Source organism: Sorex fumeus, unplaced genomic scaffold (assembly GCF_029834395.1).
Source record: "Sorex fumeus unplaced genomic scaffold, SorFum_2.1 ptg000240l, whole genome shotgun sequence".
Lineage (NCBI taxonomy): Eukaryota > Metazoa > Chordata > Mammalia > Eulipotyphla > Soricidae > Sorex > Sorex fumeus.
In genome coordinates, this window is record NW_026606297.1 from 4111151 (window position 1) to 4138908 (window position 27758).

General features: G+C 35.7%; 1 protein-coding gene across 3 annotated transcripts in view; it reads right to left on the reverse strand.

Annotated features, from left to right (window-relative positions):
* CDH18 (cadherin 18) overlaps positions 1-27758 on the reverse strand; it is a 784408-nt gene that overhangs the window by 30612 nt on the left and 726038 nt on the right. For all 3 annotated transcript variants that reach the window (XM_056108952.1, XM_056108953.1, XM_056108951.1), the window contains exons 9-10: positions 15762-15883; positions 5988-6105 (exon numbers count right to left, since the gene is read on the reverse strand). In XM_056108952.1, the coding sequence (XP_055964927.1) occupies positions 5988-6105; positions 15762-15883 (240 nt within the window). The remainder of the gene's footprint in view (positions 1-5987; positions 6106-15761; positions 15884-27758) is intronic.

The window sequence follows — 27758 nt, forward strand, 5'->3', positions numbered from 1 at the left end:
AAGCGGTAATAATTAAAACAGTATGGTACTGGAACAAAGCTAGGGCCGCAACCAGTGGAATAGGTGGGAATATCCCTACACACAACCCCAAATGTATGAACATCTAATCTTTGATAAGTGAGCAAAAAATGTGAAGTGGCATAAGAAAAGCCTCTTCAACAAATGGTGCTGGCATAACTGGATAGTAACATGCAAAAAAATGAGCTTAGGGGGCTGGAGAGATAGCTTAGGAGGCTGGTAGGGCATTTGCCTTGCACACGACAGACCCAGGTTCGATTCCCAGCATCCCATATGGTCCCCTGACTACCGCCAGTAGTAACTCCTGAGTTCAGAGCCAGGAGTAACCTCTGTGCATCGCCAGGTGTGACCCAAAAAAAGAAAAAATAAAAAATGGGCTTAGACCTCAACCTAACATCATGCACAAAAGTCAGATCAAAATGGATTAAAGATCTCAACCTCAGGCCCAAATCCATAAGGTATATTGAAGACAAGGTTGGAACAACCCTCCAGAATATTGAGGCTAATGGTATTTTTAAAGACGACACTCCCCTGACCAACCAAGTTGAAACAGAGATAAACAAATGGGACTATCTTAAGTTACCAAGCGTCTGCGCCTCAAAAGATACAATAACCAGAATACAAGGACATGAGAAAATGCTCTACATCACGAATCATCAGGAAGATGCAGATCAAAACAACAATGAAATATCATCTCACATCACAGAGACTGGCCCACATCCAAAAAAACAAAAGCAACCGATGCTGGCGCGGATGTGGCGAGAAAGGCACACTCCTTCACTGTTGGTGGGAATGCCGACTGGTTCAACCCTTTTGGAAAACAGTATGGACGATTCTCCAAAAATTAGAAATTGAGCTCCCATTTGACCCAACAATACCACTACTGGGGATATATCCCGGCGACGCAAAAAAGTACAGTTGAAAAGACATTTGCATTTCTATGTTCATTGCTGCATTATTCACAATAGCCAAAATCTGGAAAAAAAAAACCCGAGTGCCTGAGAACAGATAACTGGTTTAAGAAACTTGGTACATCTACACAATGGAGTACTATGCAGCTGTTAGAAAAGATGAAGTCATAAAATTTACATACAAGTGGTACTACATGGAAAGTATCATGCTAAGCGAAATGAGTCAGAAAGAGAGGGACAGACATAGAAAGATAGCATTCATCTGGGGAATATAAGGTAAAAAATTGGGAGACTAACACCCAAGAATAACCAAGTAAGTACGAGAAGGTTCACTCCATGGCTTGGAGGCCAGCTGCACATGCTGTGGGAGAAGGCAGCTCAGATAGAGAGGGGAGCACCAAGTAAAGGGTGTTGAGAGGAACCTCCCAGGATGAGAGATGCATGCTGAAAATAGACTATAGACCGAACATGATAGCCACTTAATGCCTCTTTTGCAAACCACAGCACCCATAAATAGAGAGAGAACAAAAGGGAATGCCCTTTCACAGGTGAGTGGTGGGATGGGGGTTTGGGGGGGTGGGATGGATGCTGGCAATATTGGAGGTAAGGAATGGGCACCGGTGGAGGGATGGGTACTCAATCATTGTATAACTGAAACCCAAGCACAAAAATTTGTAAGGTCATCAACTGTACCACATGGAGTTTCACTAATAAAAAAGTAAAAAAAAAAAAAAGATAGAGAAGGAAGCACCGAATAAAGGGTGTTGGGAGGATCCTCCCAGGATGGGAGATGCATGCTGAAAGTAAACTATAGGCCGAACATGATTGCCACTCAATGCTTCTTTTGGAAATCACACCCAAATGGAGAGAGAGAACAAAAGGGAATGCCCTGCCACAAAGGCAAGGTGGGATGGGGGGTATGGGAGGTGGGAGGGGTACTGGGATCAGTGGTGGTGAAAAATGGACACTGGTGGATGGATGGGTATTTGGTCATTGTATAATTGAAACCCAAGCACAAAAATTTGTAAGACTACTACTGTACCTCAAGGTGTTTCATTAATAATAATTAAAATAAATAAATAAATAAATAAATAGTGTATATTGGGTATTTACATCTTTTTAAAAACTACTTATTAAGGGGGCTGGAGCGATAGCACAGCGGGTAGGGCGTTCGCCTTACACGCGGCCAACATGGCCGACCCGAGTTCGATTCCTCTGCCCCTCTCGGAGAGCCCGGCAAGCTACCGAGAGTATTCGATATGCCAGACACAGTAACAACAAAGTCTCCAATGGAGACGTTACTGGGCCCGCTCGAGCAAATTGACGATCAACGGGAGGGCCTTTACCTTACTTATTAAGATTCTGTTTTTTTCTTTTAATGTTTACTGTTTTTAAAAATTAAAAATTCTTAGGACAGAAGGACAGTGTAGTGTGTAAGGTGCTTGTTACATATGTCCCCCAAATCATGAGTGAGTGACCTCCAAGAGCAAAACCAGGAGTAAACATGATCACAACTAAGGGTAGCCCCAGCCTCACAAAATTAAGATTAAAAAATATATTATCTTTGAAATAACAAAGACGTAGAAGTAATGTCAAATGTTAAAGCAAATATGAATGAGAAAAATAATTACCATAAAATTTCATTTAAATTTGGCATATGGAAAACAAACAGTAGAACTCAATAAAATAAATTTTGGATTGATTATTAGAGGGAAAGCAAATTGAGACAAAATGGACAAATTTTATGCTGGAAGACAGAATTGGGTTTTTGGTGGTGAATCTGATATATTGTACATGTATGTTTATTTTCAATGATGATACCTGGAATTCACAGAATATTATAATACAGTGCTATTTTAACATACTAAATTATTTGTAATCTTGTTGCAAATGCTTTATTTTAATATTAAATAATTTTATTATTATTAAATTCTATTCTATTAATAATATTTAATATTATTAACACTATTTTAAAAATTAATTTGAATTTGGGGAATTTTTAAAGAATTTATCTCACCATTTACGTGTTTTCGATAGTTAACAGAGAATTTATTTTCTGACTTAATTTTTATTTATAACACAGCAGGTAGGGGGTTTGCCTTGCACGCAGCCAACATGGCCAACCTGAGTTCGATTCCTCTGCCCCTCTTGGAGAGCCCGGCAAGCTACTGAGAGTATTCGATATGCCAGACACAGTAACAACAAAGTCTCCAATGGAGACGTTACTGGGCCCGCTCGAGCAAATCGATGAACAATAGGAGGACAGTGACAGTGACAGTGACTTTTTATTCCATTGAGTTATGTTTTACCTTTTATAAACAACAACATGCATTTATTTGGAGGGATAAAGGTAGGCCATACCTGATAGTGCTCAGGGCTTACTCCTGGTTCTGTGCTCAGGGATCACTCCTTGTGGGACTCAGCGAATGATACGAGATGCCAGGGACTAAATGTTGGTCTACTGTGTGCAAGGTGACTCCTTACTCTGTACTATTTTTCTGGCCTTAACAACATGCATTTCTATAGATTTTTCAAAATCTCATTTCCTCTTTATCTTTTGCCAAAAAAAGCAATTTTGGAAATCCCTCTGAACCAGTGGCTTCCTGATGTATCATCTTGATGCAAAACCAATAACTGCTTTCCATTGTTCCCTTAATATGTGCTTTCATGTAAGAATCAGCAAGAGAAACAAATATTCTAGTTCTTCTTCAAGATTTATTTCCTCATGCTTCCAGATTTATGTAAATGTCTACTAACTACCAGGCAGTGTTCAAGTTCTAGGACATAGCAGGTCTGGAAGTGCTTATTTCTATGCTTCTGTACATGTATGTTTGCACACATGTATGTCTATGTATGCATGCATTTATTCCAGCTTGATCTTCATTGCAATTTCATGCATTCTTTATATATTATCATCCAAAATTACCTTGTATTTCAATATTTATGAATAAAATGCATTTTTTTCAGATTGGGTCATTAACGTTATTCAAAACCGTAAAGTTGGTTTGTCAAATCACAACCTGTCATTGTAATAGAGAGTAAAATGAACCGGCTTATCTGATCTAGCACAATTAAGTTTGTATGCTCAAATAAGGGCTTTCAACTATGCATTAATTCTCCTTTTTTTTTCAGAGAATCAAGTGTATTTTCCCTATTAAAGAGATACATTTCAATATTTATGTGATTTATGTATAACTACTATGGGCTTGGAGCGATAGCACAGCAGGTAAGGCATTTGCCTTGCACGCAGCACACATGGCTGACCCAAGTTCAATTCCTCCGCCCCTCCCAGAGTGCCTGGCAGGCTACCGAGAGTATCTTGCCCTCTCGCCAAAGCCTGGCAAGCTACCCATGACGTATCCGATATGCCAAACACAGTAACAATTGTCACAATGGAGATGTTACTGGGTCTGCTCGAGCAAATCGATGAACAACGGGAGGACAGGACAGTGACATATAACTACACACTTTATTCAAATCTATTTTGATATCATATTGTTTCTATATTTGTATATTTCTGTATGAGAACTGATAGCACAATGTTAATTCTCTAAAATAAAAGTCTTGCAAATGCACGAAATGATACCCATCATTATACAACTTCATATGCAACTGTAGATAAAGTTCTCTTACACTTTTTTTTGGTTGTGGGGATTCTGATATTTTGTTTTAGGGACACACCCATAGTGCTAGTGCTTACTCCTGGTTCTCTGTTCAGAGATCACTGCTGAAAGTATTCTGCGAGCCTGGGATTAAAACCTGGACTGGTAGCGTGCAAAACAATCACCTTCCATTCTGAGACTGCTCTGGTCCACTCATAGTTCACAAGTTGTAACTAAGTTTACCACGTTTGTATATAACTAGATTTATATCACAAAAGTGTGCTTATTTTGGTCTGTCTGATAGTGTAAATTAAAGAAACTCTGGAATGACGGGGAAAGTTTTAATGGGCTGCTATTTAGTAATACTGATTTTTATTTTTCTTTAAAAATGATTATCCATGATAGAGACAATTTACAGCAAACTATTTGCCTCTTTCATGTTATTCTGAGGCAATGGTTAGATGATAGGTAACTAATTTGTTAAGCTTGAGCAAAGACAGTTTGGGGAGAAAGGTAAAGGTAAAGGTAAAGGCCCTCCCGTTGATCGTCGATTTGCTCGAGCGGGCCCAGTAACGTCTCCATTGGAGACTTTGTTGTTACTGTGTCTGGCATATCGAATACTCTCGGTAGCTTGCCGGGCTCTCCGAGAGGGGCGGAGGAATCGAACTTGGGTCGGCCATGTTGGCCGCTTGTAAGGCGAACGCCCTACCCACTGTGCTATCGCTCCAGCGGGAGAAAGAAAGAAAACTAATACTAATCAGTACCCTGCTCATATTGAAAGGCTTAATGTTTTTCTTATATGCAGAAGTATGATGATTGCCCAACCTTGAATAATCTACCTATCCGAGAAATAAAACCATGGTGAATCGTCTCTAAAGTTACTAAATTGTGATACTTTAAAAAATCACACAATAAGGGAGCTTATAAAAGAGTTGAACATTTCCACAATACTTTGCAATTATGCATATTTAGCTAGACACAGATTCTGAAATATTCATAATAACAAGAGGAAATATAATTTGTACAGCGCATCTTGATAGTCTTGCAAATGCAAGTTGATTTCAAACATTCCATTTCCTTTACTGACTGTCCCCAGGATATATTTTTCATTTTTCCTAATTTAAATGTTTTTCTACCTCCTAGCAGTTGCAGCAGCTTTCAGAAACATGTTTGTCAGCTAAGATTTCTCTTAAAATTTGCCCAATAGCGTATTACCAGTATATTTCTTATTTAAAGGGATGCTTCTGAATAAATTCAATGAAAGTTATTTGTACATATGGCTCAATTTTAAATACAAGCTCTTCACAGATCATAACACATTAACATCAAACTGATTTTGAATGCTGATTTGCAAGCTGTTCATGGGCGTATAAGGATAAGTGTCAAAACTTCTCAGGACTTTTCTATATCAAGTCAAATACCACACAAACTTAAAACATATATGTATTCATTTCACCTTCATTGTCCTTTAGAGTGAAGTTTGGGTTTATAGACAGGCTTTCATCGAGAATGAAGCTAAATCTTGGTCCATTGGCAAAATCATCTTTATCAATGGCACTGATAGTATGGATAACCTAAAAAAAAAAAAAACAACATAGTAGTTGGCTAAATCCCATGATTCTAACAATTTCAATTGCTACAAAAATAAAAGAAATTTTAGAAGTATTTTTTACCCACCGAGTATATTTTCATATTCACTCATTAAAATTACAAATTATAAATTTCTATCTTGTTCTCCTTTGCATTACATTTAAAGAAACATACAATAGTATAATATGTAATCATTCACATTTTATTTTCTAGCATAGCACAAACATTTATTTTTTTTGCCCCTTTATCACCACAGTACCTTGGAGGCCAATTACTTGTAAGATTTTGTAGGAACACCTGTTCAGGGAGATGTGAAGTATTGTTTTCACAAATATAAATATCCCAGTGTTGATGTAGGATAGTATCACCATAAATGTTCATCTCCGAATTGTAAATGCTAAAGCAGTCAAATCCTATGTCTTTACAGTCTTTAAAGAGAGCTTTGAGATCAGGATAGAGGCTCTTAATTTTAGCGATGAGACACCTGTGTCCACCCAGGTCTGTAACTTGTCTCAATCTGTAGCCGCGTGTCAGAGGTAAACTCAGGCCCTTTCCATCCGTTCTTGACTATCTTCTCTCTGGTGGCTGAGACATGATTCTACAGTTTGTATTTTATGGACATTCAAAAACAAAGAAAGTTTAGAAGCTACAAACAGAACATCCCAGGTGACCTAAGAATACAAATTCCAACTGTCACCACCATCTACACTATGCAAAAAGGAAAAATGAAAATAAATAAATACGGCCCTATTTCTTTCCTTAAGAACATGGATATTCTCATGAGTGGATACTCGCTTTCAGAAACGCTTTGCTCACATAAGCCAAGATCCAAGAGCAAAAGTAAAGGCATCAAAGAGGGTTTCCTGTATGTAAATATGTGTTTGTTTCAAAAACTTGATTTCTAGAAAAAAAAAAAAAACTTTATTCCACATCACCTTACTTCAACAGTGAAACAATGCATTAAATGCAACACTTAAAACTTCTTTCCCCTCCATGTACTAAGTCTGTTAGGAGGTGAAGCAATGGAAAATAATTCATTACGGAGACCTGAGTGTGACAGGACTTTGCCATATGGCGCGTGGATGAAGTCAAAGTGAGGAGAGTGCTTGCGGATGCAGGACTGATGGCTTCCTTCCAGTCCTAGGGCACGTGGCTTCAGATTCTCTGCATCCCCACTCAAAACGTTCTTTCTGGGGGAGAGAATCCAGGTGAAAACCTTCCCTCTTTTGACTTTTTCCAAGAAATCTCCATCCTTTATTTACTTCCATATTATTTGTGACCATATGTGAGTTAGATATTTGGTTAATGCTTGATTTATTTATTTTCAACTGTTTTATTATTATTATTGATATTTGCTTTTTGGGTCACACCCGGCGATGCTCAGGGGTTACTCCTGGCTCTGCACTCAGGAATCACTCCTGGTGGTGCTTGGAGGACTATATGGGATGCTGGGAATTGAATCCGGGTTGACTGCCTGCTAGGCAAACGCCCTACCACTGTGCTATCGCTCCAGCCCCTATTTTTAACTATTTTAACTATTTATTTTAAATCTCTGGAAACATCTTTTATTCACTTATTATGGATATTGGACTGAAGTAGAGAAGAAAGTGTTGGATAATAAAATAATCTCCGAAGTTTACTCGGGTGTATAAAAGCACTCGATGACACTGAAAGTGTTTACATCTAAAAATCTTATTTACGTTCTCTATATATTAGTTACATAATATAAACTTTAAAACATCCATTTTCCAAGGTGATTTTCTTGGATCAGTAAAATAAATGTTTACTTCCGGAAAATAAATGCTCTTTCATCCCTATTCTTCATTATGATGATCCAATAAACAATCTATTTTCTTGATGTTAACTCATTTCAAATTCCTTTTCCATTCTAGGATGCAACTCTGGTGTCAAGTGCAGTGAAAAAGAAATTTAAATCAGACAAAAAATTTTATTATCTTATATTCTCTCTTCACATTTCAAAAAATTCATGTTGAAGCGATTTTATAGTCTTAATTTTTAATGTTACCTTTTATTTATTAAACAAGAGATAACAGATTTTATTGTAATTACCGTTTTATTGTATCATTATCAAAATACCATAGTGATTGTATTCAAGTTAGTTCCTCCCAAGAGATTTCTCATCGCTGCACTTACAGTTGATGAGTTTGTCCTTACATTCTAATTCCTCTCACTTTTTTAGAACTCCTAGGAACTTATTGGTCATGTTCTTTTACTGGTTTTCGCAATATTTCAATGTGCTTTCAAAAAGTTAGAGTGATTATTTGGGGGCTAGGGATAGATCAGGTTCTCAGTACAGAATCTGCCTTGTATATATGGGATTTGAGCAAGCACTGCCCCGTGTGACAAGGGCGATCCCATTGTGCAACCATTGCCATCCCAGCACTCCATCAAAAACAGTGATTCAGTGTATAAGTGTGTATGAGTGCCATAACCAAGTGTGCAGCCAACTTCTGTTCATCCATCACGACATGCAGGAAGAAAGGAATCAGGGAGTTAGCCTGGATCTCTGGTGGGCCTGCATACAGATACAACCATTTTATTGACCCGCGCAGAGAGATTTCATTCTTCTCTTGCAACTAGTCAAGTCTTCTCTCTCATCAGGAATTTCTCTCTCACAGAATTCCATATCTTGTTTCTTCAGACTTCAATGAAATCACTTAATCACTTAACTTCCCGTTAGTCGTCGATTTGCTCGAGCGGGCGCCAGTAACGTCTCCATTTGTCCCTGTCGCGTGCTAGTGTAGCCCAATGGCATCTGTTCGCTCTGGGAACATGAAGGGCCTCAAACCGATCGTTCATGATCTTGACGAAGAAGTCTGACCATCTGGTAGGTGGGCGGCCACGCGGTCTTTTGACATCCCGTGGAATCCAATCAGTAACAGCTCTAGCCCAACGGTCGTCTTTAAATCTCATTACGTGACCAGCCCATCTGATTTTCGACACCTTGGCAAATGAGACAGCGTCCCTGATCCTTGATCGTCGATGGATGTCGGAACTTCGGATTCTCTCTCTCATTTGAGTGAAACGTGATATTCCAAGCATAGCTCTTTCTATTCTTCTTTGGGAGACCCGAATAGCGTTCTCATCCTGTTTGCGTAGGGCCCAGGTCTCTGAGGCATATGTTAATGCAGGAAGAACAGTGGAATCAAAGAGATGTGCCCGGAGCCGGAGGTTCTTCGTCCTCTTAGCTATTGCTTCGACGTTCTTGAAGGCGTTCCAAGCCGCTCTCTTCCTCCTGCGCAGCTCGGGTGCCAGGTCATTTGTCATGTTGACCTCTCGACCTAGGTACACATAGCTGTTGCATTCGGAGATGGTCGTTCCATTGAGAGCGAATGGGGCGTCAGGAACAAGGCTGTTTCTAAGCAGTATAGAACAGGTAAACTTCTGGCAGAGTTGATCACAGTCATGTCACTCATATTAATATTTTCTAAATTTTTATCAAAGGTGTGACTTCTGGGGGCTCTCTTCCTTTTTGTTGGTGCAATTGGTTTGTGGCATTCAAGTTCATAATTTATTTTTTCACTCATTCTATATGAGCTTTGTCTCTGTCTTATATACCTTATACAATTGATGCATAATATATTTAGTTCGTTTAAAAACTATGAGAGGATTACAATCAGGTGTAATCAACCTATGAAGGGAGATCCACACTGGTATTTGGGGTTGATAAATAATTCCAGAATATTTTTAATGAATACCTCAATAAGGCTAAATTTTGGGCAAGAACACACTTGAGTCAATTCTGTATTTATTTGATCAGTAACTGTTGCCTTATTTAAATGATTCTCCAAAATCACAAAACAGTATAATAGAGGAAGAATGTCAAAATTTATACAAATAAAATAATATTTTATTTCATAAACAAGCTAAGCTTAACCCAATGTTTAAAATGAAAAGAGAAATCCTATTAAAGTCATTGCATCTCTTTAAACTGTGTTTTCTTTATAATATGACCTCAAGTGAAATCATAAATGTACTTGATAATAATGCTAATGTTTGCTAGGTGTAAACAAGCTTGATGCAAATTTGGTATAAAATTTTTTCTGATATAGTAAGCTTTTAAAATTTTTTTATGATACAGCATTGTATTGTTAACAATTGAATGTGATTGTGGTAGAGGCAGGTGATATATTATACAATGATTCCTTTTATATATTGTTTTCTAAATCCACTTCAAAAGAAAAAAATCCCAAAACACATAGAAAATATACACTATAAATAGAGTAGAAAATTTTTTTCTTTCTTTTCCCATGTTTTATTTGGGAATATCAAAGTATTCTGAATTCGCTCTTCTTTGTAAATTTGTTTTTGAATTACATTCATGCATCACTTTCTTTTTATTAGTTTCTTCATGCCAGATTGTTCAGAGCTTTTTGTTTGTTTGCTTGTTTGTTTTAGAACAGAAAATAAATTAAGTCAGAAAAATATATTGTTTGTTTTGATACCTAAATTCACCTGAACTCCACTGTTATATGTGGTTTGAACTTGAGCTTTCATAAAAAGTGTGGTGTCGGCCATAGTCAAATGCTGCTATTTTGAGATGCTTACAAACCATAATAGAAAATATCTGTACTTCTGAAAGCAATTGCCATGAAAAGGGGAACTATCATACAGCTAGGCAATACAGATACATTTGAAAAAACCTGTTTCACAAATCACTATTAAATAGAGTTCCAAATAACAACTCCACATCACGATGCACAGAGCATCACCAGAAATTCTCAAACATAAGGTTAGGGTGACCCAAAGATTACAAAATAAAACAGATGGGAGGGACAGAGCACTCTTCCTTCTAAATGGGTTATTGTCAAACTGATCACTGTTTGACAATGATGTATTAAATAGGAGTACAAAAATTCTTTTCAAAATCCCCTCAATGCAAAGTTCAAATTCCATTTGGTGAAAGATGTGGACACAACTGCTCAAGAAGTGAGTCTAAATAATTATGTTTTGTTTTCCACAAGATAATGTCATATAATGTTTACCATACTATTGAATATTTACTTTAATATTAGTCATAAATTTGAGTTGGGAATTGTTCCCATTTGAAATTGTTCTCAAATTCTTTATATTTTTTTATAAAATTTAACTTTGATAATTCATTTGAATCTATCATCTATTGTGTATATATATATATATATATGCCACCAATTCACTTATATTTTCTTTTGTTTTTCATGCTTTAGTAGGATATTTAATTTTGGCTTACTTTCCAATTCACTCATTTTCTCTTTACTTATATCTAAGAAGCCATAGCATAGCAGGTAAGGTGTTTGCCTTGCATGCGTCCAACCTGGGTTTGATTCTTCCGTCCCTCTCGGTGAGCCCGGCAAGCTAATGAGAGTATTCCGCCCGCACTGCAAAGCCTGGCAAGCTCCCTGTGACGTATTCTATATGCCAAAAAACAGTAACAAGTCTCACGATGGAGATGTTACTGGTGCCCGCTCGACCAAATTGATGAACAACAGGAGGACAGTGATACAATGCGATATCTAAGTTGGGTGATTATAACAAAACGTGTGATCTCATACACAGTGACTATATTTTTCAAATTCAGTTTTCATGGAATGTTAAAAGTTTATTCATCAATCGTACATTTTTAGTATATGTTAAAATAGCATTAAGATTTAAGCACCCACTTGTAATATAAAATATTTGTAGCAATGTGTAATTACTACAAGGTTTTTATAAGTGAATCTCTACATATCTGCGCCATGAGATTCTTTATTATTGGGACAAGGATATATCACAGCACTTAGGGCTGAAATAGCTGAATATGAACTAAAGCTGAATAGGAGCCTGAGCAGGTAGAGCGTGTGCCTTGTACGCAGCTGCCCTGCGTTCATTCCCTGGCATCCCGTATGGTCCCCTGAGCCCAGCAGAAGGATCCTGACTGCAGTGCTAGGAATAAACCCAGAGATGAAAGCCAAAAAATAAAATAAAATAGTTACTTAGAAAAATATCTTAGCACCTGATTATAATCTTTATATATAAAATATACAAACAATTAAAGATAATATATTATAATATATTATAATACATAATATATAATATTATATATAATATATAATAATATATAATATAATGGGCTGGAGCAATAGCACAGCGGGTAGGGCTTCTACCTTGCATGCAGCCAACATGGCCGACCCGAGTTCGATTCCTCCGCCCCTCTCGGAGAGCCCGGCAAGCTACCGAGAGTATTGGATATGCCAGACACAGTAACAACAAAGTCTCCAATGGAGACGTTACTGGGCCCGCTCGAGCAAATCGACGATCAACGGGAGGGCCTTTACTTTACTTACTTACTTAATATATAATATTATATATTATATATTATGTAATAATATATAATATATTATAATATATTATCTTTAATTGTATATTTTATATATAAAGATTATAATCAGGTGCTAAGATATTAAGATGTTAAGATATATATAAAGATATATAAAAAGATATATAAATATATTAATATATTATTATATATATTATTATATATTATATATTATTATATATTATATATTAATATATATTAAGATATATATATATATATTAAGATATATATATTATATCTCTGGAGCGATAGCACAGCGGGTAGGGTGTTTGCCTTACAAGTGGCCAACATGGCCGACCCGAGTTCAATTCCTCTGCCCCTCTCGGAGAGCCCGGCAAGCTACCGAGAGTATTCGATATGCCAGACACAGTAACAACAAAGTCTCCAATGGAGACGTTACTGGGCCCGCTCCAGCAAATCGACGATCAACGGGAGGGCCTTTACTTTACTTTATATATATACATATATGGTATATATATATATATATATATATATATATATATATATGGTTTGGGATATACACCATGCTGTACTCAGGGCTTACTCCTCTCTCTGCACTCAGGAACCATCTCTGGTGAGGCCTCTGGACAACATATGGGTAGCAGGGATCGAACCCAGACCAACTGCATGGAAGGTAAATTCCCCATGTCTTTACTATCTCTCTAAGAAACAACTATAAATTTAAAGGGACCACAACCAGTGCTACTCAGGCAACCCAGGGCTCTCTTGGCTCTGCTCTTTGTAGCAAGTTCAACTCCTGCTACTGTGGGCTCACAGAATCATCCTAATGGTGCTGGGAACAATACAGTGACAGAGATTAAGTCCAGTGCCCGGCACGTGATAAGGTCTTGAAATATCCTCATAGTTCTTGATGTAAAGCTTTCCCCTTCTTCCTCACTTCTAACTTCAAATTTTCTTCTGGGCAATTTTCTAATTTTTCAAAGAATATTGAAAAAAAATTTTTAAAGTTCTTAATTTATTTGCATATAATTCTCAACATTACATGCAAATATATTATATGTACATCTAATATTTAGTGCATTTGCACCCAAATATATACATGTGTATATGTATATACACACATCTATATGTATGTATATGTATATTTCCAGGGATATTAAAGGTAAAGGTAAAGGCCCTCCCGTTGATCGTCGATTTGCTCGAGCGGGCCCAGTAACGTCTCCATTGGAGACTTTGTTGTTACTGTGTATGGCATATCGAATACTCTCGGTAGCTTGCCGGGCTCTCCGAGAGGGGCGGAGGAATCGAACTCGGGTCGGCCATGTTGGCCGTTTGTAAGGCGAACGCCCTACCCGCTGTGCTATCGTTCCAGGGATATTAAATCTCATAAACATGGCTTACTTTTGGAATCCACTTTATTTTCTCTACATAAACATATACAAGCAATGGGCTCTCAGTCATCACAATCTACAAAATAATTAAAATAATTTTGAATGAAATAATCGTTCTATATTGCCAATAATAATAAATGATACAATATGATTCAATGAGACCTAGACCCTTTCTCTTCCTTCCTAGTGGCAGAAACTTTCAATGTTCTCCATAGAATAAGAAAACTCACTTCCACAGAATTCCTCCTCTGAGCAGGAGTAAGAACCTGTGTTGTGAATGACCTAAGAAAGGTGGAAATGTGAAACAGTATCCAGATTTATCATCTTTCTTAAGACTGTTTTTTTTCCCTCCCTCCCTCCCCTCCCCTCCCCTCCTCCCTCCCTCCCTCCCTCCCTCCCTCCCTCCCTCCCTCCCTCCCTCCCTTCCTTCCTTCCTTCCTTCCTTCCTTCCTTCCTTCCTTCCTTCCTTCCTTCTCTTCCTTCCTTTCTCTTTCTCCCTTTCTTTCTCCTTCCTTCGTTCCTTTGTTCTTCCCTTCCTTCTCTTTCTTTCTTTTTCATAAACATATGGGTGGATACAATGTGACACAAATATAAGGGAAGAATCTCAAACTATGTGGGTGGTGACCATTAAACTCTTTACGTGTTCCTGTGTGCAACTGAAAACAATGAATGCTGTAGAATATGCCTCAAGCCACAATCAAAAACAGTCCCGATGCTCTTGTTTCTCTTTTTAGAGATCCCTGTAAGAGCATTGGTTTTGGAGAATGGACACTGGTGGAGGGAGGGGTTAAAAAAAATCTTGCTAAATTGTAAATATCTTACTTACAGAAATTTCAAGGTGATAAATAAATGTAAGTTTATCTACATAAATTCATGTAGTTTATTCCACAGTGAAAAGAATACCATTCCAAAATGTATACTTTTTGCAGACTCCCATAACGTTTTGTGCCTCACTGTAGCAATGACCTCACAGCTGTACATCAGTTTGCTTAAGCGGGCACCAGTAAGATCTCACAAGAATTGTAAGACTTGTTGTTACTGTTTTTGGCATATCAAATGTATCACCGGTAGCTTGCCAGGCTTTGCCATGAGGGCGAGATACTCTCCATAGCTTGCTGTGCTCTCCAAGAGGGGCAGAGGAATTAAACCCAGGTTGGCCGCGTGCAAGGCAAAACAACCTACTCGCTGTGCTATCGCTCCAACTATTCATAATTACTGGTCTTCCGAAAAGCCAGTCTGGCTGCCATTCTGCAATCATATTCATGTTCCACAGTCACGTTCTCTTCTCTCATTTCCTTGCCTCTCATAAACTACCTTCACATAGTTAAAACATAAATAATCACATTTTATTTGTTTCTGTTTTATTTTGGACCACAGCCAAAGCTACTCAGTGCTTACTCCTATCTCTGTGCTCAGGGATCATTCCTGGCAGGGTTCAGGGATTCATATGTGGCGGGAGGATTGAACCCAAGTTTCCCACACACCAGACAAATACCCGACCTGCTGTATTTTGGCATCACACTAACACCAAAATCACGTTAAGTAACAATGTCATTGAATGAACTTTTACCACTTCCTCACGCCACACAAAGTACACCAACCAAGTCGGGGTCTTTTCCCCAAGAAATCCCAAGCTTCATTATCTGTTTCCTCCTTACTTAATGCAGGGTTATAGACAAAGTGTTAGAACTAATATTCGTAAGATGAATGTCTATATAAATGAATTTATTATTTTAGATTATGCTTAGTATCTAGAGCACAATATTTTTTATGATTCTTTGGAAAATCTATTTTCAAGTTAAGGCTTTATCCAATTATTTTCACTGAGCATGAAATAACACTGGAGATTTTGAGGATTATCCCTAAGAAGAACAGAAATAGAACTGCTTATATTTCTTCCATTCACATGATAGGAAGGAAACAATTCACTTACCTGGCCAGGCTTAGAATTTTCACAGACAACAATATCATAGTCCCTGGCAAGTTGGGGTGGGTTGTCATTGACATCCAGAACTCTGATACCCACTGTGACATGACTCAGCAAACCAGGATTGTCTGCAAAACACATGGGGCCGGATTTAGCATTTCTGTGCACACGTTTGAGGATTGGTTTAAAACAAATCTCCTTAATACCGCAGCTTGTCGCTAGCTCCATATGCTATAGCAGGACGTTTGGCAACAGACAACTTTATGAAGACACCCTTTCTAGAACTCATTAGCTTACAGAAAAATGAAAAATGAACACTAAGGCATGACATGAATGCTAATATGATATTTTGTCATATCAAGGAAATTACATGTTATTCAGGAACCGGAGTGGGAGAAAGTTGTCAGAATTCATTGTATACTGTCAGAATCCAAGGGATGAACAATTGGTTTCATCATAAATCTAAGAAAAGCACAGCAATTTGTTAAAAAAAATCAGTTTATAAAGCTCAAGCTCAATAAACTTGGAGAAAATAGAAAGTAATTTTTTTTATATAAAGGATTATTTTCTTCTTAAAGGAAGGTATATGCAGTAAGAGGTAATAAGTTTAATTCTGGGAAAATAATACTTGAAAAAAATTAGTGATAAACTTGGATAAAATCTACAAAACTAATTGATGAAATGTGTCATTCAACGTTTTAAAATATTTGAAATGCATTTTCAGTAAGTTTATTAATGATGAAAATGAAGAGATTAAGTCAAATGTTAGATCCGATGACACTGAAAGGTTTAAACGCAGAATTTACTATGGAAAAGTAATTTTATTTTATTGATGCTGCTTCTGTTATAATTGATCCAAGTTCAAACTTGAAATTATAATAAGACTAATGCATTGGAAAATAAATTTTAAAAATATAAAAGCTCGGGGCTGGAGCGATAGCACAGCAGGTAGGGCGTTTGCCTTGCACGCAGCCAACATGGCTGACACAGGTTCAATTCCCAGCATCCCATATGGTCCCCCGAGCACCGCCAGGAGTGATTCCTGAGTGTATGAGCCAGGAGTAACCCCTGAGCATCGCCGGGTGTGACCCAAAAAGCAATATATATATATATATATATATATATATATAATATAAAAGCTAAACAAATTCATCAATTTATCAATGAAGAGCATGATGAAATGAGAGACCACCATACTAAGAAAAGAGTGAAAAATCACATGCATCAGAATATTAATAAAACATTTAGACAATTTCTCTACTGAGGGGAGGAATTCCAATAAGTCAGGGAGAGGATATGAAATCTTCAATATGCACATATCACTGATGGGCACTAGAGAAGCCAGTAGATGCTGACCACTAAATATGACCCTTTTTCATGCTTCCCAATACCGAGAAAGAAAATTAAATGTTATTGTTTTGTCTTCCTTAGTTTTTTGTGTTCCTTAATTGTTAAGTATTTAACAATTTTAAGCTAAAACTGCTATAATTTAAATGTGTGTGTCCTCCTAAAAATCTAAATTGTGTTTTTTACTATAGAGCACTGAGTACTAAAGGAATTTAATAGATTTCAAAAGAAGTTCTCAGAATATTTCTTCTATGATAAAGTTTTTGCATATTTAACCACTTTTAAAATATTGATTATAAAAAGAAGAAATGATTAATAAATAACAGATAGATATTGCTTCCTAAATATATTTAATATTTTTGATAATTATTCATGGATAATTTTATCTCTAAGCCTGGTGCATTCCTGGCATTCTTAACATCTCTTTCTTTCTACTCAGTTTGAATATTAAGACATCAAATATATTTAAAATAATTTTATAATGAATTAATAAAGAGGCATCATTTTTATAAATTACTAAACCTCTTGTAGTCAAATGACCCGGCTTAAAATAAAACATCCTATGACTTTTTTTATTTTGTATTACAAGAAAATTAACGCAGGATTGGAGAGTTAGCACATGGATTAACAGCTTGCACACAGCTGGCACTGGGCTAAATCCTAACACTCATATATGACCTGAGCATTCCTAGGAGAGGTTACCGCATACCCACCCATAGGTAAGTCCTGTGCAGAGCTGAGCCTGGCCCTCAAAATTAAAAAGAAAAAAAGAAAAACAAAAAGTGAGTCCAATATATTTTAGATCACGCATTTATTACTTATTTAAATTAACCTAGGTCTAGGATCACTTTTAAAAATTACAGACATTTAGAAAGGTATCATCCATATCTCAGTTAATGTGTTTATGCATATTAGGATATAATCTCATTCAAATTATCTAAGAGATTCCAGATAAGAATCAATTATAAAGTTAATCCTAATCTTCCTAAGGACTTATTGTATTCACATTTATCCATAAATCATCTACTAATTTTCTGTATGTCTTTAATATTATAGTTTTAAGACCAGCATAACTTGGAAGGTTCAAAAGTTTACGTTTCACTTGGGTTTCAATAATTGAGGCTGTCTTTGTTCTGCAAAATGTTTCTTCAGGTTGATAATACCTGCTATTGATTATAAAATAAATACTAGTTGTCTAAGATATGTATTTGTCCTTCAATTATAGAAACAAAAACTAAAAATATACATATACATTAATTTTAAAGACTTCAACATTTTAAACATGTGTTATAAATCCTATTCCGTTTATCCATAAACCCTCGAACTACTTTTAATTTTCTTTTGAATAGAGGTCCATAATTCAGCTTGGAACAGTCAATTGTACTTTTCTTTGAACTTATATTTTCACTGATATTTTTGTGCTCCCAAGATACTCATTAGCAGATATGTTTAACATTATACTGCCTTTTTTCTGCGTAAATGATGTGAGAATAATAAAAGTTTTCTTATTAGAAATAATCAACAGCTGAACATGGTTTAATTAATAACAGCAAGACAGCTGTCATAAGTACGAGTCTTTCATGAAAATAATATATACATATTTGACCATTCTTATTAAAATGTTTGAATGTAAAGTCATTTAGCAATCTCCTGTCTCTGGCTAGAGAGAAAAAAAACTTTATTTCTAAGATTTCATATGCTGCTACTTAGGGGTAATTTCAACAGCTTTGAAAAAAATTACATTACCTATGAGCCCAGTGATTCATTCCAAAAGAAGGGAAACAATAAAAATACCTTCAAACAATATAAGATCAGCAAAATTTTATGTAATTCCCTGAAGTTTTATAATTTTTTATTGTTTTCCCTAAGACACAGCAGCATATTTTGTAGTGATTCACTTTTGTCAATTAGAGAAGCTTTCCATTTATACTATCTGATTCCCCTATGCACAGAGGTCACAATCTCAATTTTATGATTTAAATAAGTTACAGAAGTACAAAATGCCTAACAACTGATTTTGAAATAGAAACCAAGAAAGGAAACTAATTTTTTTCAGAAAACAGTAGCTCTTAGCAAACCAACGAGCTTTTATAAATAACAATAAAAATGAAAATGATATGTCAAACCATTACTTTCAGACACAGACTATGAACTAGAGGATTCCTATCACTTTTCACAATGAATACTTGAGGACAACATAGATTATAATCGAAAAAGAAAAGGTTGGTAACATAATGCCTTAAAATCAATTAATTGATCTTAAGATCAATTAATTAATAATCAATTCACTATACACTACACACCATAATTAATTTGATAGGTGGAAAATCATTAAAGGACCTGTTTTGAACTTGAAGAGTTGGAAGGCACAGAGAATTTAATAAAAGAAAGAACTTCCTCAATTTGGTTAATTTATGTACCATAAATTTACTATTGATCTTAATTCTCATTAGGGAAAGTTTAAATTTTTTATGGCTAGAGAGATAGTACTGTATGTTGGGCATTTGCTTTGCACACGAATGACTAGGAGTTGATCTTGACACATGATCACATAAGTTTCACCAGAAGAATGCATAAGAGAAAATACAGGAGTAAATTCTGAGCACTATCTGGTGTGACCCCCCAAACAAATAAAATAACTTCATTAATAATATAACAGATAATGAGCTTGCCTTGCATCATACAATTTCTGATTGTATCTCTGACACCTTAGATGTTCTGAGCATTTCCAGAAGTGACCCTTGAGCACTGAAGTGTATGGTTCAAAAATAAATAAATAAACAAAAACAAATATAAACAAACGAGTGCTTTAAATTAAAGATCAAATACATGTATTGATGTGTGTCCTCAGGATTTCTTCTGAACCCTGGAATATATCATCAGTGTCATTAGGCAGAAAAAGCATGGAACTTATAAAAAATGTAAAGTGAAAAACAAATCTATGGTTCATATGCAAAATCTTTGTCGAAATTACAAATAAGCTGTGGAAATTGCAAAAACTGTGGAAAGAACTTATGTGAAACAAATTACACATAGTAATTTCTGATGAATCAGCGACTAGACACATATTTTTTACAACAAGTTAAATATTATATCTTTATAAAACATTTGAGACTATTTTAAGAATGCATTTTGTGATACACAGAATGTAGCTAGAGGACTCCTATCAGTTTTCACAATAAATACTTGAGGACAGTATTGGGTATAATACTTTGTATGTATTTTGTACAACTGTATGCTCTACCATAGTTATATGTATATATATATGTGTGTGTGTATATGTATATATATATATATATGCACATATATGTGTATATAATGGGTGGAGCAATAGCACAGAGGGTAGGGCGTTTGCCTTGCATGTGGCTGACCTGGGCTTGATTCCTCCATTCCTCTCAGAGAGCCCAGCAATCTACCGAAAGTATCCCGCCCCGCGTGGCAGAGCCTGGCAAGCTACCCATGGTGTATTCTATATGCCAAAAACAGTAACAACAAGTCTCACAATGGAGACATTACTGGCACCCACTTGAGCAAATTGATAAATAATGGGGGGACAGTGTTACAGTGCTATCAGTGTCCTCCCGTTGTTTATTGATTTGCTTGAGCGGGCCCAGTAACATCTCCATCTTGAGACTTGTTGTTACTGTGTTTGGCATATTGAATACGTCATGGATAGCTTGCCAGGCTTTGCCATGTGGGCAAGATACTCTCAGTAGTTTGCCAGGCTCTCCGGGCTGGCTGTGTGCAAGGCAAATGCCCTACCGCTGTGCTACCGCAGTACTACAGTGTATGTAATGAATATATATTCACATTTGCAACCGAAAAGATGTATAACACATATGGTATATCAGCATATCCCAACAACTTTTCCTAGGGAAGAACTTAGCAGCAAACTTAGACAGAATAGCAAATTCTCTTAGAAAAGATAAAGGTAATAATTGAAAGATGCTGCATAATCAAACCAAAGAAATATTAAGTTTCTTGAAAGATTTAGCAATTGTGGCTTCCTAGTGAAAAAGTATTTTTCTCTGCTGATCATTAGTTAAAGCAATATTGCAGTTATATAGGAAAATAAACAATAGGCTAGGTAGTTTTTCAATTTGTATTTTTGTGAGTGTTTTGGGTCATGCTGAGCAGTTCATTTGCATAACCTGAAGAAAGAAAAGCTGGGTGATTAGGACCTTTGATAGGGGTAAGTTGGTGTATTTGATGATAGAAAATTTTAAAAATTTTTTTGAAATGTTCTTATTTTATAAATCATTAGAGAAGTTAGAATACCTACTGTATGAAAAGTAATGGGAAAAATGCTGAACATTTGTGTAAGTTAAAAACTATATGTAGCAATGTTATATCTAATTGAATTACATGAGTTTCTTTTGAATAAAAAGGATTGTTCTACAATTTGGTATTGGGATTAGGATAAGGCAATTAGGAATCATTGCATGTTAACAACATCTTGGATTAAACAATTGGACAAAAATGAGGACAGGAAATAGAAGACAATGATACCTTATGGAAATTGTCTCACTAATGGGAATTGCCTCAGTAATCTTCTCTTAATGTGTAAAAGGAAGTTTGAAAACACTTGACTTCAAGTGAAGATAAAAATATGTGACTTATTGATCTTAAATTAGTATGAATGACCTAAAACTTTTGTCAAAATGATTACTTATTTCACATTGATTATAATCAATTGGGATTACAGAAGTGAATCCCAATTGAAGGAGGCACTCATATATATAAGATAGGCATTAATAATACAGTATTTGTTGCTATTTGTTCTAATATAGGAGCATCAAAGCAAGATATGGAATATAAAAGTAGGTGCAAAAAAGATTGAGATATCAAAGTAAACTGAGACTTAAATTTTCTCTGTAATTTATAGGCATGAACCCAATAAGTTTCTTTTAAATATTGACAGATATGAAATTCAATAAATTTTTATTAAATATTATAAAAATACATTATTTCTTGATACACTGCAACATTTGACTTTTTGATAACTGGCAACTAATACACCAAGAACAAGTATAAACACACACACACACACACACACACATACACACGAACATGTGCATACAAATATTTCAGAAGTATTTTATTACTCTGATCATTGGTTAAATCAACGCAATTTTCTTTGTGAGTTTTCTGTGTGAGGAAATTTAACAATTAGGCAAAAAGAAATTGTTACTATGAATATATTTACAGAGAGCAGATTTCATGTGTTAAAATAAGTGTACTGACAACAGCAAAATGATACGTAAAAGCTAAAGGAACTTAAAACCAACCACTGTTCAGCAATAGGATTTTGTGCTTTTAGATTAGCAGCTAACAAAAATATCAGATTTAAAGGTAATAAGAAATAAGTTCATCTCCTGACATTAACAACTGGAATAAACTTGACATTTATATGTCTTAGGATTCCAATATGTGATCCTGTCAAGAGAAAAAAAAAGTCCATGAATAATATAAAAAATCAAAAATTGTTTTCCAGACTGATCTACTTAAGTAGCTCCATATAAAAGGTGAAACTGTTCAGCCAAATATTCGTATAACAGCACACAGTTGTACTTTCTAATATATAATTCAGGAAACAGTAGAATCTATTGTCTGCACAAGCATGAAATAAGCAAAATTACCACTTTAGCTCTTTGGAAATATAACTCTCATGCATGCAATGAATGATGTACTCCCATATCAGGTCGAATAAATTCCCTCATTTAGTGCAGGGAAATGTGGGTTAACTTAGTCAAACCTGGAAATACATAGTTTAGTAACCACTGAATCATGTTGTGTGTTACTAAGTGGTAGATAGGAAGTTCAGGTCAATTGAGAAATCTGTGGCAAAGAAAGTTCATACATTTAACAAATTTTACTAATCAAACTTTTATGACAGGACATTCAATTACATATTTAGGAATACTCTGATAAAAATAAGGTTGAATTGTTCAAAATTTAGTGGAGGTGAAAAACATGAGTATGACATGTGTGAAGTTTCATGGTAAAAGTTAATATTTAAGATGTGAACAAAGAATACAGAAAGGATGGAGCAAAATTACCTGATTTTAGAAATAGTTCACAGATGCAGATCTTATAAGCAAAGGGCTGTTTGGAAAGCAGAACAAACTGAGAGAAGACAGAACAAAGAGAGCAGAACAGAATGGACGGATTTTGAATTCTTGAAAGTTCATGGCCTGTCTGAGGACCTATGACTGAAATAAAAGTGAGATATGCAGGTTGTCAGTCACCTAAAATTTTATAAAGCTAAGTCTGAGACTAAGTCCCTTTGTAGAATCGCTTTCTTAATAATGAGGATGATAGAGAAAGGGAGAAGAGGGAGAAGAAGAAAGGAGAGATTCAGAGAGAGCTCACTTTGGGCATTAGTACTGAGGTGCATAGATTGCCCTCAAAGAACTGGTAGAAATCTAACATACTGGCCACATCCAATTTCTAATTCAGTGACTTCATTTGCTCAAGCATCTTTCTTTGTGTTTTTGTGAAAATGTTTGCATAAGATCAACATCACTCCTGACTGTTCAAAGGAAGAAGGTTTCTCCATGTTAGTGACCCTCAGGTTAGAGAGCAGTGCCTTACTGTAGTCTTCAAATGAAATTCACAATCTTTGACTCTTCCTGGATTTGAACTTTAAACTAGACCTGAGACGTTAGCTCAGAAGATTGTAGACTTCACAAACTCCCTACGTGCATGAGGCAATTCCTTATAGTTAGGAACCAGTTCTCTATGTTGGTTCTTTCTAACTAAAGAAATAAATTCTCTATACTTGTTCTATTTTTCGATAGACAAATTACTGGGAGTATTTTTGACAATAATAGAATGTAGACTAACCTTTTATTCTTTCTTTACCTGAAAATTGAATTCATGTGTGATTCTTTCAATAAGACTTTCACAGCTCCACTTGGGGAGGATTAAACTATGATTTCATATTTTTTAGTTCCTAAAGACTTTATATCACAATAATAAGTCCAATGCTACTTGCTGTTTCCCTTACCGTTTGTGATAAACTCTTAAATTCCTTAAAGATAAATAAGGACCCTGAATAACTTTAGCATTTTAAATACGACACTACTTAAAAATATCATTGTTTGTGCAGTCTGAGTTAATAAATGCACACATTATACATCGATGCATAAAGTGAGACATGATAAAATATAGAATCTAAAAGTGCTAGAATAGTAGTTAAGGAACTAGCCAATCTCCAAAAGAAAGGGAATGTTTCATGCAATCATATGTCACGAACAAATAACAAATAAAAACTGAATGATGTAAATGTGTTCTTAGAAAGTAAAATCCATTGTGCAAATTCTGAAGCACAATGGGAATAAATGGAGGGATATAGAAGTTATCGACTAGAAAAATATATTACAACCTTTTTGTTGGCCTACTAGTGTTAATACTTTACTGGGAATTTTCAAAAAAAAAGTGGGGGGGAGAGAGAGAGAGTAAGCCATGGGATGTAAGTTTGGACCACTTCTTCTTACTCAGTAAAATAAATAAGCACTCCTTCCCCCACAAGAAAAGTGACAGATGCTTTAGAGTCAAGGTAGATAAACTTCTAAATAAGAAAGCATAGATTATCATCCTTTGGTTACTCTGTCAAACAGGTACTAATTTGAAAGGACTCTGCATAATTAAAAACTCCTCTTTTTTATCTATGTATTTATTTATTCACTTATTTTTTTTTTACAGAGAATATCTAGGTGGATCTGATTTGCTTGGGTGATACTGAAAGTATAGATTTTTCTCCTTCTGCTACCAGTGGAGGAATCAGAGACTCAAAATGTGATGCCTTTATCTTGTTAGAAGAAAGCCAGGTTGTGGTACCATGGATGTAAGAAACACAGAGAACTCCCTTCCCAGGGACCTCTGACACTGACAACCAGAAAGAAAATTTAAAAAATCCCTTTTTTCAGTGGAATTCTGCCAAGAATAAGCCTAAATTCAGAATTTTCTCCAGAATTTCCAGATAAGCTTACCCAGCTGAAATGATTCAGTCTTCCCAGGGTTTAAGGAACTAATACAGATGAATCTATGTATGTTTTAGAACAATGATCACTTGTTTCATAATAGTAGAAAAATGATAAAAGTTAGAAAATAGTACATCGTGGGTTGCAAAAAAAAAGGCATTGTTACCACAACCCAGAAGTTCCACTAGACTTTAGAAAGCACTGTTCCCAGCAACTGTGATATGTGATGAGAATATTACACTTTCTATTTACCTGATTACATACAGCTTACTGACTTTATCTGATGTTTATTGTCTTCTCTAAAATCATGAAAATAGGTCCAGGGATGTGGCTCAGTGACAAAGTGTGTGCCATACATACATGAGATCTGGGTTCAATCCCTGGCAACACAAAATACAATAAAATAAAATTGTGAAAAAACATATGCCACAGAATGAATTTTAAAATATAAAATAAGATAAACTCCATTCAGTTAAAATACTTAATTGATGGTTGATTCAATGAATATCAATTTTTCTAGAGGGCTATATCAGAAGGAACATAGATTCAAGATCAAAAACATTTATTCGTATTTCGTGTGTCTCAGTTTCCTTATCTATAAGGTGAGAATATTGTCTGTCCTTTTTATCTGACAATTTTTTTTATTAGGACAATTTCTATAAAGTACGTTGTATTTCTATAAAAGTACGTTGTATTTCTATAAATAGTAGTAGAAGATGTCACATATCCAACACATGTCTATACAGTATGATGATGGGGCAGCTGAATAATCACTTTGGCTTAAAAACCATAGGCTGAAAGAAGGTCGAGTTGGGGCCTGGAGCTCTTGTTCAGTAGATACAGTGTTTGCCTAGCTCACAACCAAGTTGGGGTCTACCTCTGACAACCTATTAGATCCCGTGAACCCCACCAGGAGTGAGCCCTGAGCTCAGAGTCAGAAGTAAGCCCTGAGTACTGCCAAGTGTGACCAAAATACCAAATAGAAGTAATAAATAGAGTCATTTATGATGTAATAAGAGTTACATTGCCACTGGGTCTTAACTGCATTTTTGAAGTTATCTCTATTTTGTCCTTCCTTGAATAATCTCTATTCCCATAATAGGAGGTCAATGAATTTAGAGCAAAGGTCAAAACTCTTTTCTTCTCCTCTATCCTCTTCTCCTCCTTTGTTTATATGTTGAGAATTTATTCCTAGCTATGTACCCAGGGATCACTCCTGTTGTTACTCAGGGCACCCCACCCATTCTATTTTGGTTCAGCCCTCTTTTTTTGTTACCTTTATTCTTTATTTACATTTCTTCCTTCCCCTTTCCTCCCTGCTTCCCTCCATAACTCCCTTCCTTCCTTCCTTCCTTCCTTCCTTCCTTCCTTCCTTCCTTCCTCCCTCCCTCCCTCCCTCCCTCCCTCCCTCCCTCCTTTCCTTCCTACCTTATTTCCCTCTTAACTTCTGGTGCAGTGTCTCATCTGCCCCGAGGAAGTACATTTTTCTTACAAGCCTAGTACTCTAGATAAGCTTTTAAGAATAACTTACAATATTAATTTCTAAACGTAATTCCTCAGAACAACAAGGTCCTCAAAAGCTTTCATTAGGAATTTTTTTCAATATTTCAAGTCAGCAAAATCAATGTAAAGATAAATAGGGAAAAACAGACTGAAAGAAAATGTTAATAAAATTACATTTTATCAAGGTCTTGCAATCCAAAATTAACAGGGAACTAAAAATCAATAATAACAGAGAAAAAATCTCTGTCTTAAAATAATCCAAGAATCTTAGTATGTCTCACAAAATAAGATTTAGAAATAGCAAAATAGCAAAAAAGCATGCTCCACATATATGCCTTCAAGAAAATGCAAAGCAATGAAATGTCAACTGCTTACCTATGAGACTAGTCTAAATTTAGAACAAGTCAAGACCAAATAAGAGAGAATATATGGAATTATTGATGGTTATATCACTCATTGTTGCTGGGTGTGCAAATTGAAAAGTCATATTAGAAGCCAGTTTACATTACTCAAAAAACAAAACAAACCCTTGCGATAGAAACTAATAATCAAATAATCAAATTCCTTGGTGTTTTTTTTAAAGCTAAATATCAATTCCTATCCTAAGTCTTCTGTTGGGTATTCATGCTTGTTAGCCATCGTCTAAACTCCACCAAGAAGTTTTTCAGTAGGTGAATAGATAAACGGATTGTAGTGTAATCAGACAATTACCATGGGATGCAAAAAATGAATTGTCAAGTAATGAAAAGACAAGTAGGAACCTTAAATACATGTAACAATAGAAAAGAAACGAATGTGAGAGAATTTCACGTTACCTGATTTTGACTATATAATGTTCTGAAAAAGAAAGTTGACTAAACCAATGACAATTTGAGTGATTTCAGGAATTTCAGGAGTCAGAGTGAGAAGAAATGAAAGGGCAGTGCATAGAGGCTTTTTAGCACAGTGAAGATATTCTGCATGATACTGTAATGATAGACACATGATTGTACTCTTGTCCACAACTGAAGAACATCAAGAGCCATCCTCATTTAAATTCTGAGGTGGGATATTTGAATATTTTTGCTATGCTACTAAAGGCCCAACTATAAACAAAATATGACAATAGTGGAATAGGCTGGATTTTGAAGATTTATATATGTATACATGTGGATATATAAGATATATA